This window comes from Podarcis pityusensis (assembly GCF_964106645.2).
Source record: "Podarcis pityusensis genome assembly, chromosome: 11".
NCBI classification, from domain to species: Eukaryota; Metazoa; Chordata; class Lepidosauria; order Squamata; family Lacertidae; genus Podarcis; species Podarcis pityusensis.
The window spans coordinates 8,792,941-8,812,925 of NC_138036.1; the positions used below are offsets into that span (position 1 = coordinate 8,792,941).

Below are 19,985 nucleotides of genomic sequence, written 5' to 3' on the forward strand. Positions count from 1 at the left end.
TGACTCGCCACATGAGGCAGTTGTCCACAGAGCCCAGCAGCTCCAGACACCCTAATCACTGGGTATGATTTGACCCGGCAAAATGCTTTGCAAGCAGAAATGAGCCAAGTATTCTGAAGCAATTTGTGCAGTGAAAACTGTGATCGGAATGAGAAACAGCCACAAAAATTCTTGGGGGTTTGGGGGCTGGTGTAATAGCATGACTAAATGTTTAAAAATAAAAGAAAATCCCCCTGCATGTTCGTTGAAATTGTTTTTATTAAACCTAATTAGTTTTGCCTCCTTAAAAGGAATTAATAATAGCGGCTAAGTAAGCCTGGTCCCACCGGGCCGTTTGCAGGCTACATGTACTGGATGCAACCCATGAAGCTCATCCCTGGGGTGTCTCCATTTGCCCCAGTGTTAATATGCAATCGTTTCAGTCATAACGTGCAATTAAAACATCGCTCTGCCCTGTAGAACAAGCCGCTACAAAGTCAACCAGCTCCACTCAACTGCAGTACAAGGCCTTTCTGAGTAAAAGGCCGAGCGCTGCCTATTAATTTTGATCCTGTTAATTAATCCACATACTTGAAATTCTAATTAGCTCCTGGTTTTCAGTGGCTGTGGCAGTCAGAAAGAAGCTTTCTTTCTTTCACACATGGAAGCCACAGACTTTTCACCAGGAGAGATTAAAAGTGCCAAAGCAAAGCCTTAGCAAAAAAAAAAAAAGCTTGTGAGTCATCAACAAGTGGATGAAAAGTCAGTGCTAAGGACATGGTTTTGCATAAGTTTCTGGGCCATATGAAATTATGCTGATGTGGAGACAGATACTACTCTCTTCCCTTCCCAGTACTAACATTTGGAGTTAGTTCCAGACCTTCCAAGTGTCCCTGTTTTCCATGGACAGTCCTAGATTTACAGAAACCTGATTTAATTCAGATTGTAAATCTGATTCAAATCAGGTTCCTGGTGTGATCCCAGAATATCCCTCTTTTCCTTAAAGGTACAGTGGTACCTCGGGTTACATACGCTTCAGGTTACATACGCTTCAGGTTACAGACTCCGCTAACTCAGAAATAGTACCTCGGGTTAAGAACTTTGCTTCAGGATGAGAACAGAAATCGTGCTCCGGCGGCGCGGCTTCAGCAGGAGGCCCCATTAGCTAAAGTGGTGCTTCAGGTTAAGAACAGTTTCAGGTTAAGAACGGACTTCCGGAATGAATTAAGTATGTAACCACAGGTACCACTGTAAAGGTAAATGTACCCCTGACCGTTAGGTCCAGTCACGGACGACTCTGAGGTTGCGCGCTCATCTCGCTCTATAGGCCGAGGGAGCCGGCGTTTGTCCGCAGACAGCTTCCGGGTCATGTGGCCAGCATGACTAAGCTGCTTCTGGCGAACCAGAGCAGTGCACGGAAACGTCGTTTACCTTCCCGCCAGAGCGGTACCTATTTATCTACTTGCACTTTGATGTGCTTTCGAACTGCTAGGTGGGCAGGAGCTGGGACCGAACAATGGGAGCTCACCCCATCATGGGGATTCGAACTGCCGACCTTCTGATCAGCAAGCCCTAGGCTCTGTGGTTTAGACCACAGCGCCACCCACATCCCTCCTCTTTTCCTTAAAGGTAAAGGCACCCCTGACTGTTAGGTCCAGACTCTGGGGTTGCGCGCTCATCTTGCTCTATAGGCATTTGTCTGAAGACAGCTTCCGGATCATGTGGCCAGCATGACTAAGCCGCTTCTGGCGAACCAGAGCAGCGCACGGAAACGTCGTTTACCTTCTCGCTGGAGCAGTACCTATTTATCTACTTGCACGTTGACGTGCTTTCGAGCTGCTAGGTTGGCAGGAGCAGGGACCGAGCAACGGGAGCTCACCCTGTCGCGGGGATTCGAACTGCCGACCTTCTGATCGGCAAGCCCTAGGGTCTGTGGTTTAGACCACAGCGCCACCCGTGTCCCTCCTCTTTTCCTTAGGACGTCCCTATTTCCATTAGAGAAATGTGGTATGGTATGAAGTTATGCCACCCCAAGCCAAGGAGATAAATAGCTATGCAACCTTTAGAAGACATCTGAAGGCAGCCCTGTAGAGGGAAGGCTTTTAAAATTATTTATTATGGAATTAATACCCAAGGGGCATCATTTAGAGATGGACACACTTCACACTGCTCTTCAGGAGATGCTCTATTTCTGCCCAATTTGCTTTTTCTAAATGCTGAGGTAGACCTGTTCCAGTAGCCCCCAACCAGCTCTGCCCTCACCCCACCAACAGGCTGCTTGCAGGAGCAATGGAAGAGTTGAGCCATGAACAGGATCGTATCTCTTATTTCAGGAACAGAACAACTGCCGGCTTGGCTGGCTTCCTGTTCACAGAAGGGAAATGCTACTTGACATTTGACTTGCTCTCTGAATCAGCTATGCCTGCTGTGCCTTTGAGGAAGAGAACTTTTGGCTCAAATCTTGGGGGAGGAAGGGGGCGCAAAATGAGAGTCGCCCTTCCCATCTTTAGGAACGGGAGTGCGAAAGTCGGGGTTTCTTGACTGAACTTAAAAGTTTCGTGAGCCTAATTTTTTAAAAAGAAAACTCATATTTTTGTCACCCCCCTCAGACCTCCAGAACGAATTAAGTTCTTAACCCGAGGTACCACTGTATGCCTTACTGTGAACAAGCTAAATATTTCTGCTTTACTCTTCCCCACTGGAAAGAAACAAACCACAGAACCCTGGTGTAGCCTTACTCTTAAGCAATAGGTCATACCTTGTTTCTCTTCAGACCATCCACAATCTTTAGCCAAGCTTCCATTTTGGGTAGTCTGTTGGAGCAAAACAAGCCAGGATCCTTGGGTTGGATGTAACACCAAACTGTCACATCCAAGCGATCAAGGCTTGTCTCCTTCAAGTCTCAGAGGGAAGAAAATTAACAGCCCCAGATAGTGATGTTTGTGGAAAACCATTAATGATGTTTTGCTGCAGTGCATGGAATGGGCCACAGTTTGCTTCAGGGGACTTTGTGGAACAAGAAGACATTGGCTACCAGCCAACTAGCCCCAGCTGGGAGGATCTTCAGGAAGTGGCTTTGAGGTTTGCACCCAGTTCTTTGATTCCAGCCCCCTATGCACCCAAAAACAGCCCAAACGGCCTCCTTTTGCAGCTTGCAGCTAGTGCTATGAAAGTGTGGCATTTTTACCCAGCGTTTGACCTGCCTTGCTAACATCTGACAGAGTAATTTGGAGATATTGGGGAAAGGCATCACAACAAACGCTTTTAAGACACGCTGGGTTTTGTTTTGAGTTGGTTTTTGTTTGCAATTCAGTCTTGAATTATAACCAAGAGCTGGTCTTTGATCCTTGCTGTGAATCTTGCCTCTCTGAAACGGAAGTCTTTCCCCTTCAATCACCGAAACCTGATATGGTGCTCTGCTGGAACCAGCAGGTAATAGGTCCTATTTTCCCCGGGAATCTCACTGCAGTACTGACGCACTGGAGATAAAAATATAGCTTTTTTCAGAGAGTCAACCATGGTGTTTCCATCATCAATTCGCTTGCAGAAGCCTGGACTCTGGCTGCGGCCAGTTCCAGAAGGAGAAAGCAAGGATGCTTTAAAGGTGGCTTTTACCAGGTGTCACAGCTAATTGCCCAAAATACGAAGAGATGCTGTCTGAGAAAATTAAGTTATAACAGAATGCCTGCAGCTACGCTAATAACCACCAAGATCACAGTGACACAGAGAAACTAGTTTCAGCTACTTCTGAGAATTATCAGAAGTTTCCTGTTTGAAGATAGGGAGGGATGGACGGGGAGATGGACTCCTTCCTGTCCTCTCCCCTGCCTGCCTGCATGCCTGCTTACTTCAGCCAAGAGCGTGAAGTAACAGTGCGCCACCCCCCGCAACCCCCGACCCAGGTGAGGGTGTGTGCTCCGCTGTGGTGGCCAGGCCGAGGGCACGATCTGGCATAGCAGCACTGCCGGGGGGTGCAGTCTGGCACGGCCACAATCGGGCCCAGTCAAGATTTTGTCACCCCCGCTCAGAGATGGCATCCAGGGCAGGCTACACCCACCTTGCTCCACCTCTGTTCTTAGCTGCCTTTCATCACCAGGTATGGGGAAAGCTATGAGCCTAATCTGGCCCACCAGGCTTCTTAATCTGCCACAAAAGGTAAAGGTAAAGGGATCCCTGACCATTAGGTCCAGTCATGACCAACTCTGGGGTTGCGGCGCTCATTTCGCTTTATTGGCCGAGGGAGCCGGTGTACAGCTTCCGGGTCATGCGGCCAGCATGACTAAGCCGCTTCTGGCGAACCAGAGCAGCGCACGGAAACGCCGTTTACCTTCCCGCCGGAGTGGTACCTATTTATCTACTTGCACTTTGACGTGCTTTTGAACTGCTAGGTTGGCAGGAGTAGGGACCGAGCAATAGGACTTCAGCCCGCCGCGGGGATTCGAAACATGACCTTCCAATTGGCAAGTCCTAGGCTATGTGGTTTAACCCACAGCACCACCCGTGTCCCTAATCTGCCACAAGCACTCTCCTTAAGGCACCTGCTTTCTCCCTCGGCCATGCCCCTCCCCCACTTGTCCTGTTTGGTAGTGACCTAGCCAGGAAAGAAGAGACGTCTTCATCCTTTGCCAGTTTGCTTTGGCCTTTTCCCACTGCCTACTTTGGGCCCATCTTTTCCCTGCCCAGTAATGAGATATTCTGGGCAAAAAACATTCCCTGCCTCTCACTGTTAAAATTACACTGGCAATACATCATATACACACAAATCTACTTTTGCCCTCTGTCACCTCTGGGGTTGTCGGTAGAACGCCAAAAGAATTTGAAAAGTAAGAAGAGAAGTGGCAAAATGAGATTGAGAAAATGATGGTGAGCATCACCAATGTGCCTTGAAGGGATGGGGAAGGAGATAATTCCTTATTTTCTGTAGCTGGCAGGTTCCTCCATCTTTTACAAAAATAGTTTATATCTGCTAGTTCTACCCGCTGTCTACATGGCCCCCACTTTCCCATTTCTTTTCTTTCTGCAAACCTCTGCTTTCTGAGCCCTTGAATTCTGGATTTCTCTCGCTTCAGTAGATGTAAATTTAAAAAATAAATATTTTGTTTGCAGGAACTCTTACAAAAGGAAAGAAAGGCAGGAAGAAATTGGGGCAGTTTGTGTATTCATGAGCTGAAATTAGTCAAGCAAATATTACTGGCTTGCCTTCACATAGTTGTTGTTTTTAAAAACTCTTTTCCTGCTGTTCCCCCCAGGGGAAGCCCCTCTTTAGCCCTCAATTGGAGCAAACAGCAATTCAGGCTTTCTCTGGGTTGATGTTTCCTCCGATTTAGCACTAAAGAGCAGGCTTTCCCTGGGAAAGGAGAGGAGCAAGGATAAAACCACTCAGAGCCATCCTTTCTAAGCACGGGACAAGCCAAAGTGTCAATGCTCCCTCTGTCCACAAACAATACACAGTTAATGACTTTTTGAAACAATGTTTTGATGCTTCCATTCCATCAAAAGGAATGTTACAGTTGGAATGGAAATTGTTGCCTTCTTACATCCCTGGCCGCCTCTGCTTTGGCAGCTGAGCTAAAAGCAAGATTGTACTGTATTTTTCGCTCTATAAGACACACTTTTTTCCTCCTAAAAAGTAAGGGGAAATGTCTGTCTGTGCGTCTTATGGAGCGAATGTGTGGTCGATAGCTGGCTCCCTTTCTGGCCTCGCCCCCTTGCCCAGGCCTCCATTGTTGAATGTTCTGCAGACGGAGGCTGTTTGTTTCCCCAGCGACATGTGACTGGCTGATTAGATTATCTGTCTGGAAGCTGTAGAAACGGCTCCCTTTCCTTTCCTAAAGAAGCTGCAGAACTGTAAGTTGAACCCCATAAAAACAGGATTTTTTTCCCTTTGCAAAGTAAGCTCAACAACTTTGAGCTGTTCTCAAAAAATGGGGATTTTCCCCTTTGCAAAAGAAGCTGCACAACTTTGAGCTGATCCTCAAAAAACCAGGGCTTTCCCCCTTTGCAAAAGAAGCTGCACAACTGTGAGGTGATATCCCCCAAAATGGGGCTTTCCCCCTTTCCTTCTTTAAAAACTAGGTGTGTCATATGGTCTGATGCGTCTTATGGAGTGAAAAATACGGTACATCACAAACAGCCATTTCTCTTTCATACCACATCTGAAACTTAACATAAAACCCGCTGTGCCTCCCAGCCCTACAAACCTCTAGGACATTGGGGCCCTACAGCCTCCTAAATAAATATTGTGATTTACTTTTTCAAAAAGGACCCGCTCTATCATCAGGTCCTCCTTCTTCCTCGAGAGCCAGCGTTCGCACGGAAACAGGAACAATTCTTCTGTGTTGTCATTCAGGATCTCTACTTTCTCTAGGTACCAATCTGGCCTTGGGTTCGTGTTGTCATGCCGAATGTTGATTTTGAAGACAGCACCGAGGTCCACGGCTTGGATTGAGAATATGTCTTCCTGGGGAGAATGGAATGGAAAAAGGAGCAATTCTTCAAGGTTCTGTTTGTTATGCAAGCAGAAAAGTGCAGAGTGGCTAAGATCCAAGGAGCCTGAGACTTAAGCCCTGGCCTTTTTGCACTCACACTGTGACTCCATGAGACCTGCACTTAATGTGTACCATGAGGGTATGTAACTTGTGTTTCCTTAACTACCGTATTTTTCGCTCCACAAGATGCACTTTTTCCCTGCTAAAAAGTAAGGGGAAATGTGTGTGCGTCTTATGGAGCGAATGCAGGCGGGAGGCTCTGCTCAGCGCTCCCTTTAAAGAGCCGTGTGGAGCGTGTGTGCGGCACTTGACGGCTTTTCCCCAAGGAGGGAGAAGGGCAGCCCGTCAGTCCCTTTTCCCTCCTCGGGGAAAAGCCCCCAAGAGCCGCATACATGCTCCACACACTCTTGGGGGCTTTTGGGATTCAGAATATTTTTTTCTTGTTTTCCTCCTCCAAAAACTAGGTGCGTCTTATGGTCTGGTGCGTCTTATAGAGCAAAAATATGGTAATTGAAGATCAGGGTGTGTGTGTAATTTTTTTCTGGGAAAGCCGTGTGCAGGGACAGAGTTTTTCCTTAAGTTTCTAGAAGCGCAAAAGCTGTACTTCTCTCTTATCAAGACGTTTGATGAAGAATACTCAGTTTTATCGATACCTGTCCTCTTTCGAACTTGTTCATGTTCGTTTCAGAGCTGCTGAGTTGTCTCTCCCCTGTGTCTCCCAGGTCTCCATATATCGTCAAGAACACGCTGGCATCCGTCCCAGCGCCGAAAATATCGCCGGTGAAAACGCTAATCTTGTACGTATGAACTGGGCAGAGTGGGAGGGAGAAGATCACATTTTAATGTAGGCTTTCAGAGCACTAACATCAGTGACTAGATGAGCAACCTTCAACTGATCCTAGCTTGCAATCATTTATGAATGAACAAAGGAAGCTAGTTTGTAGCAGGTTAGGCCCTTGGTCAGTCTAACCTTGCAATGCAATTTGGCATCTGTTCCCTGCAAGGTCTCAAGCAAAACTGTTTTCCAACCCCACAACTAGACACCTTTCAACGGGAGAAGCTGAGGGCTGAACCCAGGACATTTCAGGTGATCTACCACTGAGTTAGAAGGTGACTAAGAAAAATACCCATTTCTCCAACTCAGTTTTAAGCTCTTTGTAAGTGTTCTGGAAAGGATGGACATGAGCATGGTGAGTTTTTGTTGGAAAAAGCAAGGCTTGCTCAGCTATAGGCACCAGGCACGTGTCAGCTGCCTTCTTTCAATGCTCTCCAAGTTGCAGCAACATTCCTGCAGAGTGCTAGAAAGAAATCTAAGACATAATGGATTTTGAAAGCATTTTATTTAGTCTAGCACTCCTTCCCTCCCTCCCTCTCTCTTTTTAAAAAAGGGCTTGCTTGAAAGAAACAAGATGAAACATAAAGGAAAATTAACTGCTCCAAAAGGGGCACTTGAGGGAAAATGGAAAATCATCAATGAAGAGGATACTATTATGAATGCTCATTATTCAATATTTGATTTGGCTTTAACACAGCTTGTAAGCACTTGTTTACACTGTCGTTCATGCTGAGACAGCAACCTCTCCCCTCCCCTTAAGACAGTCTTTTATTTACCGTATTTACAAGATCATGGGTTGAATCTAAGACTATGGGGCTGCTGCACACACAATGCAGCAACAAACACAAACTTACCATGAGACTAAGGGGTCATGCACCCTTGCCTTATGCCCTGTGCTTTCTAGGAACAATCTGCACTTTAAAGTGCCTCCCCTTTTTTTGCACCGGCATGTTCCCTATGAAAACCCGTTCTTTAATGATGAATCAGAACAAATGGCAGTTCGTGTTTTCTGCAGATTGCTCTTTGCCCCGATTCAGCAGTAAAGGGTAGGTTTCCTCAGCGAAAGTGCCAGGGCAAAGGGGGAAATGTGCTCAGACATGGCGCTTTAAAGCACAGACCTGTCCCTAGAAACACAGCACAGTGGAATGAGGCGGTAGAATCCTGAGCTGTCATGGATTATACCACTTTGGACAAGATGGATTGCATTTTTTGAGTGCTCCCATGAAAAAAAAATCCCGCAAAGAGTACACGTAGCTGCAATAATTACATATTATTCTGGTCTATCCCCACCTCCAATTCCATCTCCCTTCCCCTCCCCTTATACCTATTTTGTAGATCAGAGGTTCCCAAACTTATTTGGCCAACTGCCCACTTTTCAGAGGTGGAGGGAATTCTCAGAAACCACCCCCCCCCCCGGAAATCTACCTTCTTTAAGCGAAGTGTCGGGCTTGGCCAAAGAGGCAGGCAAGCTGGGATCCACTTCCTGGATCTGGGTGATGCTGAAAATGGCTCCCCCAAGCCTGAGAAATTCTCTCATCTCCAGCATGACTGCCAGATCCAGAAGAGCCATTGTTGCTATCCCACAACAGCGCCTGACCTGGTGATAAGCGTCCTTACACAATAGAACAAAATGTTTCCCCCCCCCCCAATTTTTTCTTCTCTTCTCTTCTTTCTTTATGCTTCCACTGCCCGCTTATTTTTATTCAATGTGCCCCAATTGCACTCAAGGCTACTACCATCCCCCCTGGATCGTTCCAGCACCCCCCAGGGGATGAAATTACCCACTTTGGGAAACATCACATTCTAGATTGTAAGTGCTTTGAGGCAAAGACCTATCCTCTTATTCTTTGCAAAATACCATGTTCACTACACATATAAATACATGCCATAGGTAAATTATACTGAATTAGCACAGCGGGGAGTGGGTTGATCTAGAGTAGGGGCTGCCAAACTCTGGTCTGGTGGGATTTGACTCACTTTCCAGCGGATCATCAATTAGTTCGTCGATCTGCTTGAGCGTCCCATCTTTCAACAGTTTTTCAGTAAAGACTCTGGATGGAACCAGCTCCCTCATAATCTCGCCATCATCTTCGGAGGTGGCCAGCCACTTCTCACAAGGAAACGTTGTTTTTTCAGAACCCTAATGTGGCAGTTGAGGGGTGGGGAATAGCAGAGTGCAACAAACGTAAGTAGCGGAACAACGTATGCAAATACCAGGTGAGCAAGCCAAATTTTTGAGAAATAAATTTATGTCAGGGTTCAGCCCTACCCAGACATCTTCAGGACATAAGAAGCGTCCTTCTGGATCAGGCGAGTGGCCCATCTAGTCCAGCATTCTGTTCTCACAGTGGTCAACCAATTGCCCATGGAAAACCCTGAGCACAAGAGCATCTCTCCCCTCCTGTTGTTGCCAGCGACTGGTATTCAAATCTGAGGTCTCCTCAGATGAAGAACAAGGAGAGCAGGACCCTCCCCACACTTCCTATGACCCCATCAGATTTGAATTGGAGGTCCCCACACCAACTCTCTTGGACCACCACCCCTGATCTCAGCCAGGACCACAGGAGCAGAGGAGACCATGAAGCAGCCAGGAAGTTCAGGGCCACCAATGAAGGGCCCAACTAGCTGTGAACTTGGGAGGATGGAGAAGCACATAGAAGCACTTGCTGAAATCTGGGCTGGGCTAAGAGCCAGGAAGGGGTGAAGCCTTCAGCTTCTATATCACCTCCCAGGCTGATGTGCTGGATTGCTGATGCAACAGGTCTCTATCCATCCTGACCTAGGGGAACCCACTCATCAAAACAGGGATGGAGAGACTTTGTTCAGACTGAGGTCCGCTTTCCATTCTGGGCAACTTTGCAGAGGCCACCTGCCAGTGGTGGGTGGGGTGAGAGGCAAAAAGTGAGTGGAGAAACTAACGTACATGTTTCCTTTGTGCAGTAGCCTGTTTTCTGGGCTCTCACATCTCTGTCCAGGCAAGCAAGGGACACTGCCAGCTTTCAAGGACACATTCTAGGCAGGCGGAAACACTCAAGGAAGGTGTGAAGCAGTCCTAGTGAAGAACATGACTTGGGGAGCATCACATGAGGGTCAGGGGTGTGGCTAGAGAGGAGGTGTGGCCTAGAGAGAGTCCCCAAGGCCCACTAGAGAGGCACGAGGATGGCACTGTGTCAACAGCACTCCAAAAAGGCACCTGCAACCAGCGCCCAATGCACATTATCAATGCACATTATTGTTTGGTCTGTAGATGCCAGGGACCAATCTATGAACTTTCTGCATGCAAACTCCACCACTGAGTTACATCTGAAGGCCAAATGAGACAGGGCATAATGCAAGGTGGGGGGGTTATTGTTTTTAAAAAATGCAAATGTAAGTAAACACCATTCATGGGGGAATCCCACATTGCAATGCCAGCTTCAGAGGAAGGGTTTTCCTTGGGACTGCAGCAAGGGAGGAGATGGTTAGACTTTCCCTCTCCACTTTCAGTGATCCGGATAATCATCAATATACCCTCCCCTCCTCCAGCTGATGCTGTTTGCATAACAAAACAACCTGCACCTTTTAATACGAAGAGCTACTTTGACATTAATGTCACGCCTAGTTTGTTCTCCCCGGAAAAAGCTCTTTGCTCTCAGCTGTTGGTCAGTTCTCCAGCGCCCTGTGAGCTCACAGAGAGCAGCCACAATATATAAATAAAATGTAGCATATAAAGTCACATTTTGCAACGGAGGAGCCTATCCTCACCCCCTGTGCTGTCAGAACCTCCTCATTGCTGTCTGTTGGTTCTCCCTGCACAACTGAGATCCCACTGAAACGCTCCGATTTGCTTGCCCCCACCTCCCCCAATACTCAGCACAGCAGATGAAATATAATTGTGAAATTTAACTGGCACATGTTGCTGTGGCTTTAGCCCTCTGCAGCGAAGTCAGCTTGTCCTGCCCAAATGCTTTTCAATTTAATCTGACCTCATTTCCCCCCCTTGCCGCCGCGCACAGATACGCGGAGAGGCTTCTTAGCAGTCTAATCAGGTAGAAGGGCTTTTAGCGGCTTGGCAGCCTATTGCTATCCTGTGGCAGGCCATAATATCCTGCGGCGGATGATGGCACGATCATGCAGCACTCGGCTCTTCCTTTCCTCCTATTCCTTCTCCTCCTCCTCCTCCTCCTCCTCTCCCCCTTCCCCTCTCCACGTGCCCAAATCTAAAAGCTCAGCAAGAATATGTGTGACTGCTCAGACGCATCACCATGGCCTGCTACTACATCCCCTCCAGGCATTCTCATTAACAAGGTTTCGTCAAGGGCTGGTTATGGCTATAGAAAAAAGGAAAAGGGAAAAAACGAGGAGGAAGGGGAGGAAGCAATGGGCACAAGTAGCCAGTCGCTGTCTGCAGGGAGCTATCCAGAGTGCTGATTCCGATCAACGCAAGCCAGGCAAAGGATTTTGACTGGCTATTTCACATCAAAACAGAAAGATCCATTATACAGTGGTACCTTGGGTTACATACGCTTCAGGTTACATACGCTTCAGGTGACAGACTCCGCTAACCCAGAAATAGTACCTCGGGTTAAGAACTTTGCTTCAGGATGAGAACAGAAATTGTACTCCGGCAGTGCGGCGGCAGCAGGAGGCCCCATTAGCTAAAGTGGTGCTTCAAGTTAAGAACAGTTTCAGGTTAAGAACGGACCTCCAGAACGAATTAAGTACTTAACCCAAGGTACCACTGTATGTGGGGTTTTGTGTCAGCGTCGCTTGTGCAGGTTCTCTGCTATTCACTTGTGTCCACCCCCAATCACCTTTCCCCCCCCTTCACCTCTTTCCCCCTCTTCTTCCTAATGTCTCAACAAATGAAACTGATCTGTAAAAAATGTTACTTGGGAGGAAGAGAGAGAGAGAGAGAGAAAGAGAGAGAGAGAGAGATTGCACATACTTTTGTAAACCAAGAAAATCTTGAATAAAACAGAAAGATCCAGCCGTTCCTCTGCATTCTCTCCTGACAACAGCCCCTCTGGTCTCTACGCCCTATTTCCACCCAAGCCACTCCTCCTGCTGCTGTCCTCAGCCCCTGACTTCTCCTGCCCCTTCGATCCCCTTCGCCGTCTTCCCAGAGCATCCTTTAGCTACTGCCTTGCCTGCTTCTCAGCTGCCCTGCCTCTCCTTTGGTCTTTCCACCAGGCGTCCTGCCCCACAGGCTCATGTCAGCAAGGAAAAGGGGAGCCAGGAAGGAGGCACATGAGGGAGGGAGGGAGGGAGGCAGGGGTCCAATCTGCCGAGTGCAGACCAAAGCCACTTAAGAGACGGCTGCCGGTGGCTGCCTGCTTCCTCCCCAGCACGCCGGGGAAGGCTTCCTTTGTTCCTACATGTGGCTGGATTTTGAAGAGTGTGCGCCGTTAGCACAGGAGCACCAGAAGCTAACGGCGCATAATGTGCACTAGCGAGAGCTCATTAGTTTCAGGGAGGGGAAAGCAGAGAAGCTGCTGCAGTTATCTAAGAGTCCCTTGAGGATATTGCCTGCTCTCTTCCATCCTTCAAGGCAGCTCTCTGCTTCCCTGCTCGGTGTCGTCTCGTGATATAACAATACATCAAGACATTAGGAGGCAAATCCTGGGTTCGGAGCTTGGTTTGTAACACTGACGTTTGGGGAGTGGGCTGGCTGGGAAGAAATGGCAGTGGGGGGCAGGCTTCCCTTGCACAGCAGCTTCTGCTATTTATTATCCATTTTTGGGGAGGGGGGAGGTCCAGTCAGGTTTCAAGTTTGTAAAGAAACCTGATTTGGAGGGCAGGCTCAGGATGACCTGAGGGGCATTTGCAGGTGGACATTGGCAGCTGTCACTCTGCTCTAGCCTGTCAATTATCCCCTGAAAATAACCCATTTCAGCACTTGCATTACTTGGCATGTGGGTACAGGTGAATGTTTTTCTGCCCACTCCCTAATATATTATTATTATTATTATTATTATTATTATTATTATTATTATTACCCTGCCCATCTGGCTGGGTTTCCCCAGCCAGCCACTCTGGGCGGCTTCCAACAAAACACTAAAATACAATAACCTATTAAACATTAAAAGCTTCCCTAAACAGGGCCGCCTTCAGATGTCTTCTAAAGGTTTGGTAGTTATTTTTCTCTTTGACATCTGGTGGGAGGGCATTCCACAGGGCAGGTGCCACTACCGAGATGGCCCTCTGCCTGCTTCCCTGTAACTTGGCTTCTCGTAGTGAAGCCAACGAGAAGCCCTCAGCGCCCTGTTCTATGCCTTCCCAGCCTAAGAGCATGCCTCTTCCATTTCCCTCAGACTCTGGGCGTGTCTCCCTCATCGCTCTTCCTGCTCCACATCCAGGCAGGAGATGCCTGGATCTGCAGAATCAGATACAGGCCATTTAAGGATTGCAGATGGCTCTTCCATAGGGGAGGAGCACTGCAAGAGTAGGCCCTGCTGGCCTTCTTAAGTCTTCAGGGAACATTTTCCACACTCAGCCAGCAGGGTGCACTGGGAGCTGCTCAGTTTCTGACCTTCCTGAGGAAGCAAGGTACCGTATTTTCCACTCTATAAGACGTCCCAGACCACAAGACGCACCTAGTTTTTGGAGGAGGAAAACAAGAAAAAAATATTCTGAATCTCAGGAGCCAGAACAGCAAGAGGGATCGCTGCGCAGTGAAAGCAGTAATCCCTCTTGCTGTTCTGGCTTCTGGGATAGCTGCGCAACCTGCATTCGCTCCATAAAACACACACACATTTCCCCTTACTTTTTAGAAGGGAAAAAGCGAGTCTTATAGAGCAAAAAATACGGTACGTTTTGTTTTGATGGGGTAGGCAGCACATTAACTGGAAAATTAGCACCATAAAATTTTAGAGCAGAGCCCAGGAAGCTGCCTTTCAGTGAGTCAGAACCATTGGTATATTTAGCTCAGTATTCCCTACACTGACTGGCAGGGGCTGTCCAGAGTTTCAGACAGGGATACTCTCCCAGCCCTACCTAGAGATAATGGGGATTGAGCCCGGGACTTTCTGCATGCAAAGCAGCTGCTCTACACTGAGCTGTTTGCTTTCTTCTTTAAGTTCAATTTTTTAAAAAAAAATCCTCAAGAAAATTCATCACCATTTTACTGCAAATTTCTCCAATTATCCACGTTTTTGCATGCCCTTCTGCCTGATACACACACTTTTGCAAAGCGATTTCCCCTAATATAATGCACTGATGTGTGCATTCTCATGTGCATATCCATGCATTCTTGTACACATTGCTTTGCCAGGGAACCTCATTGCAAGATGTGAAAAAGTGCAAATAATAATGATAATAATAATAATAATAATAATAATAATAATAATAATAATAATAATAATTTATTATTTATACCCAGCCACTTTGGGCGGCTTCCAACAAAATATTAAAATACTGTAAGACATCAAAAATTAAAAGCTTCCCTAAACATGGCTGCCTTCAGATGTCTTATAAATGTCAGGTGGTTGTTTATCTCTTTGACATTTGATGGGAGGGCGTTCCACAGGGCGGGTGCCGCTACCGAGAAGGCCCTCTGCCTGGTTCCCTGTAACTGGGCTTCTCGCAGAGAGGGAACCACCATTAGGCCCTCAGCGCTGGACCTCAGTGTCCAGGCTGAACGGTGGGGGTGGAGACTCTCCTTCAGATATAAATTCTGAAGGGTGGCGGTGTTCCAGTTTCTGTATTGTTTCAGAAAGTCAGGCTCACCTTTTAATATGGGCTGAATCCAATTTCTTCTCCATCCCTCAACTTCCAATGAGCATTTGTTCCCCTTTGTTTGTGGGGAACTTAACAAACAGCTGGTGCTTGGCCCCTTCCATTATTGCAGAAAGTCTGATTTGTGCAACCTGAATATTTGGGCTATGCTTGAAGCCCATTTGATAATAGCGACTGTCAGGAACTGCCCAGTCAGACAGTGACTTGCATAAGGCCATGAGAATATAGGAAGGGCCCTGCTGGATCAGACTAGAAACCCATCTAGTCCAGCATTCTGTTCTCACAGTGGCTCACCAGTTGCTCCCTGGCAACTGGTAGCCAGAGGCAGACCATCTTAGACACTGGAGGTAATACATAGAGATGTGGTTCATAGCCATCAACAGCTAATCACATTTTAAAGTCACTACGCAGTGTGTGAATAAGTAATTCCCAGAATCACAGAACTGTAAAGTTGGAATGGACCTCAAGGATCATCTACAACCCTCTGCAATGCAGGAATCTTTTGCCCAACTTGAACGCACAACCCTGAGATTAAGGGTCTGATGCTCTACCAACTGAGCTATCCATTCATTCTGAATCTTGCATCATTCATCTTCCTTGGATGACCCTGAATACTACTAGACAGATAGATAATTTATTATGGTCGGAGACCAGCTTATAAAACACACTTGGGGATACAATCCCAGAAGGAAAACAAACATTTAAAACAATGTACAACAATAAATTTAAAATTTATAAATGTGATAAGCGTGTAGACACTTAAAACTTTGTGAGATGACCCAGAGTCACCCATGGAACTGAGTTTGGGGATTTTCTTAATGAACTAATTTGAGTCGGGGGATGGTCTGCGCCTACAGATCTGTATACAGAATCTGGCAACCATCCGGGTCATCTTCTGATCTTTGCCTAACAGGAAAAGGTCAATTTGTTGCTTTTCCAGGAGGTCAGCGAGCCTCACCAGCAGGGGATCAATGGTCTCACTACGTGCCTCTTCATAAAAGGGGCATCTAAAGAACAAGTGCTCTGGGCTTCCTATATCCCCCAATGAAAAGGCGCAAAGTCTCTGAGCATACGGGACTTTTTTAAAGGATCGTTCCAGAACCGGCGAGGGCAGAGCCGAGCTTCTGGTGAGTGTAAAAGCCCTTCTTGCATTTTTGGATACGAGAAAGAAGAGCTATGCTGCCGGTGCAGCTACATCTCTCTCGATTTCTCCAATTTTATAGTCAGGACACCTTGAGCAGTCCTGTTGTCTCTCAGTGTCTATGATTCTTTGCCTGACCGTAGCTTTTGCCTGGCCCAACCCCAGACTCAGAAGGGCTTGAGGGGCAAAACCCAGTTTCTGAAGGGTGTTCAGGACTGCTGTCTGCCAGCCTGACTGGAACTGGTCACAGAGGATCAGTGGGGCTATTCCTCGGGGGAGCAGATTCAATGTCAGCCATTTGTAGATTGATGTTAGGCACTGAATACTACTATTAATAGAAAGGGAGACAAACATTTCCCTATCTACTTTCTCTACACCGTACACCTTTTTGTATCCCTTACTTGCCTTTGCTGCAATCCCATTTTGGGTGCCTTTTTGCCCCTTCTCTAGTTCTATAAATATCCTTTTTGAGATGCAGAAGCTAAAATTCTACCCAGTATTCCACGATTTCTGTACTGACAGTTGTTGTTTTCCTACTGATCTATAATGTGGAATTCACTTTTCCCCCCTACAGCTTCCACACACGGGGACAATATCTTCATCGAGCTGTTCACCAGATCCCACCAAAGATCTTTTCCCTGGTCAGTCATACAAACTTAAGCGGAGCCTGCAGATCAGGCCTGCATCCGGTTCTCACAGTGGCTGAGGCTGTGAAAAGCCTGCAAGCAGGATTCAAGCACAAAAGCAACTCTTCCCACCTGTGGTTCCTGGTAGCACCAGTTCAGATCCCATTAGTTTATACGTGAAGTTAGGATTTTTGCCACCTTCTTGGCTGGAAGGAGGTAAGGACTTGCTGCTTGGGTTTTGCAACAGTTCTGGGGTCTGCCCTCTGCTGCTCAAAGCAGAAAAGTTCTGGTGGAATAGGTGCATGCAGCAAAACGTTCAGCTTTCTGCTCACCTTTCCGTTGGGTAAAAGCCTTCGTATCTGCACTTTATCAAGATGCCAACCAGGATTAATCCCTGTGCCATCATGCCCAATGCGGATCTTTTCAAGAATGTCCCCAATGTCCTCCAGCTGGAGAAATCAAGAAAGACATTTCAGGATCAACCAAAGTTTAGCAACCTCACTTTTCAACACCCAATCCTATTTGTTCCTTTAGCTTGTATCTTGTTTGTTCTTAATGGGATAAGAAGATGACAAATATTCTGGCAGCATCTCAAACTGAACCATCTCAGAAAGGTGTGCTAGGTCCTAACACATTCCAGCTAGCAGAGGACTTGACTGTAGACTGAAGCTCATGAACTTGGCCAAAACAAAACAAGCTCCAATGGCTGGAGCTGAAGAATCCAAGAGAGAATAATGGCCAATTTAGACCTTGCCCAGGGCATTCCGCGCCGTACTACAGCTAGGGTGGGGAATATGTTATTGGACTACAACTCCCATCATTCTTAACCATTGGCCATGCTGGCTGAGGTTGATAGGAGTTGGAAGAATGGACTGAAATGTTTTGTCATGTAAATATAAGGAACTGATTTACCAACAATAAGGTGAAGGTAAGAAGATAGAAGGTAAAAAAAGAAGTAATTTTAGAAATGCTAAGAATTTAGTAAGATGTGTGGAAGTCAGAAAGAGGGAGGGAAGGAGGTCAATGCTCTGTTAGAGCAATGTATTGGGATGTGGAATTATGTAACAAAATGTGAATATGATAAAAATGGAAAACTTAATAAAAATCATTATGGGGGGGGGGGAGAGATTGATAGGAGTTGAAGTCAGACATCTGAGGGGCTACAGGCTCTTCATCCCTGCTGCAGAATTTAATGTGTAATAACTCAGGCAAAATGCCAAGCTAAAATCTGACCCCATCTTTCCAGCACATCTCCTTCTACAGGGGAGAAAGGCTGAGGGGGACTGAGCAGAGCAGACCTTCTCCTTCTCCATCTCTTGCCTTTTCTTGAAGGTGGGATGTTTAAGGTGTTTGTGCCCTGCTTTGCACTAGAGCAGGCATCCCCAAACTCGGCCCTCCAGCTGTTTTGGGACTACAACTCCCATCATCCCTAGCTAACAGGACCCGTGGTCAGGGATGATGGGAATTGTAGTCCCAAAACAGCTGAAGGGCCGAGTTTGGGGGTGCCTGCACTAGAGCTTCCAATTTCTGGTTTCTAATAATAAAATAATAATATTTTTTAAAAAAATTATATCCCGCCCATCGTGGGGCTGCCCTTGAGACTGACCCAGAAACTCCAGCGGGTGCAGAATGCTGCGGTGAGACTCCTTACGGGGTCCTCGCCTCGCCGCAGGATCACATTCACCCGGTGCTATACCAGCTGCACTGGCTCCCGGTGGAGTACAGGATCAGGTTTAAGGTGCTGGTTTTAACCTTTAAAGCCCAAAAACATCTTGGGAGGTTAAGCTGGCCTCAACCAGAGCCAGGGCTTTTTTGGCTGTGGCCCTGATCTGGTGGAACGCTCTGTCACAAGAGACTAGGGCCCTGCGGGACTTGACATCTTTCTGCAGGGCCTGAAAGACAGAGCTGTTCCACCAGGCCTTTGGCCAAGGCACGGTCTGACCCCCTCCTTCAGTAATCCTCATAGAACTCTAGCCCAATGGTTGCCATTAATTTGATTCTGAATTGATTTTAGAATGAATTTATTTTAGAATGTATTTCAATTAATTGATTGTGATTTTATGTAAACTGTGTTATTTTTACTGTTGTTAGCCGCTCTGAGCCCGGCTTTGGCTGGGGAGGGCGGGATATAAATAATTTATTATTATTATTATTATTATTATTATTATTATTATTATTATTTATATAAAAACACAACAAAGCATCAAACATTAAAAAACAAAATATCCTTTACGAGCAACAAACACATCAATAAATCAATAGAAACCAATAGTAACAGCAACAATTACAATAGCAAATGCTTGAAACTGGGGTAGATCCACGAGCTTGCAAAATTATCCATTTTAGGTGACAGGGTTTACAGCAACATTCTCCAGACCAACCGAGATGGTGCTATCCATCTCTCCTTTCGAATAAAAATGATTAAAATCTCTATTTATCTGAAAAACATTTAACATTAGAAGGATAGCAATTATTCTCCCCCTCCCCTTCTGCTCATGCCAAATAAATTGCCTTCCTTTGTAAGGAAATGCCACGTGTGCTTTTAAAGACAGGCATGGAAGAAGCCAACGAAAAACAACAACAACAAAATGGTATATTTATTCAAGCACTTTCCACATTGCCATCAAATCACCTCCTCAAAGTGTGGCTGATAACAGTTTCTTAAATGCTTTCAGGATGCTATCTGCAGAATACAAAGCAGATCCAGCAGTAAAACTACGACTTCTTTTTTCTTTTCTTTTTTTAAAAAAGGCATTTCACAGCCCTTGGATGATCAGGAATCCCGGAATTGTTTTCAAGGTCTATTGAACTTATTACAGATTCTCAGAAGCAGCTGACAGCATGCAACATTTTGCTCCGATTCCCCTCTCCCCGCTCACTAGCTGTCTTCTGCCAGTATAAAACATCAACCTCAAAACATGTAAAAAGAAGATTTAGGAACAGTTTTGCGTTAGTCCAAAGGAATTCTAAAGTGCTCAAGGCCATGCGAGGATCAAACTTGAAAGAATTAATGGCAAAAATCTGGATAAAAGAGCAGTTGGCCTAGATGTCTATTTTATTTCATCTTTAGCTTTCAAATGCCACAAAGGTGGAATGGACTGCAAGCAGTTCAGGGGATGTGGTGCTTTTGTTTGCAAATTAATTTACTGGAATCAATTCTGCAATACTTTTCCATGTTTGTACACTTCTTCTCCACATTC

At 46.4% G+C, this 19,985-nt stretch overlaps 1 protein-coding gene across 5 annotated transcripts in view; it reads right to left on the bottom strand.

The window, feature by feature from the left end:
* Positions 1 to 19,985, bottom strand: part of LOXHD1 (lipoxygenase homology PLAT domains 1) — a 187,559-nt gene that overhangs the window by 45,984 nt on the left and 121,590 nt on the right. For 3 of the 5 annotated variants that reach the window (XR_013977591.1, XM_080973371.1, XM_080973370.1), the window contains exons 27-30: positions 17,118 to 17,234; positions 9,280 to 9,442; positions 7,121 to 7,275; positions 6,230 to 6,439 (exon numbers count right to left, since the gene is read on the bottom strand). The exons of 1 other annotated variant lie outside the window; for it this stretch is intronic. Coding sequence is in view for 3 of the 4 variants with exons in the window: in XM_080973371.1 (XP_080829497.1) it covers positions 6,230 to 6,439; positions 7,121 to 7,275; positions 9,280 to 9,442; positions 17,118 to 17,234 (645 nt within the window). In the remaining variant the exon portion in view is untranslated. The remainder of the gene's footprint in view (positions 1 to 6,229; positions 6,440 to 7,120; positions 7,276 to 9,279; positions 9,443 to 17,117; positions 17,235 to 19,985) is intronic. One more of the 5 variants, XM_080973372.1, reaches the window with a different exon arrangement.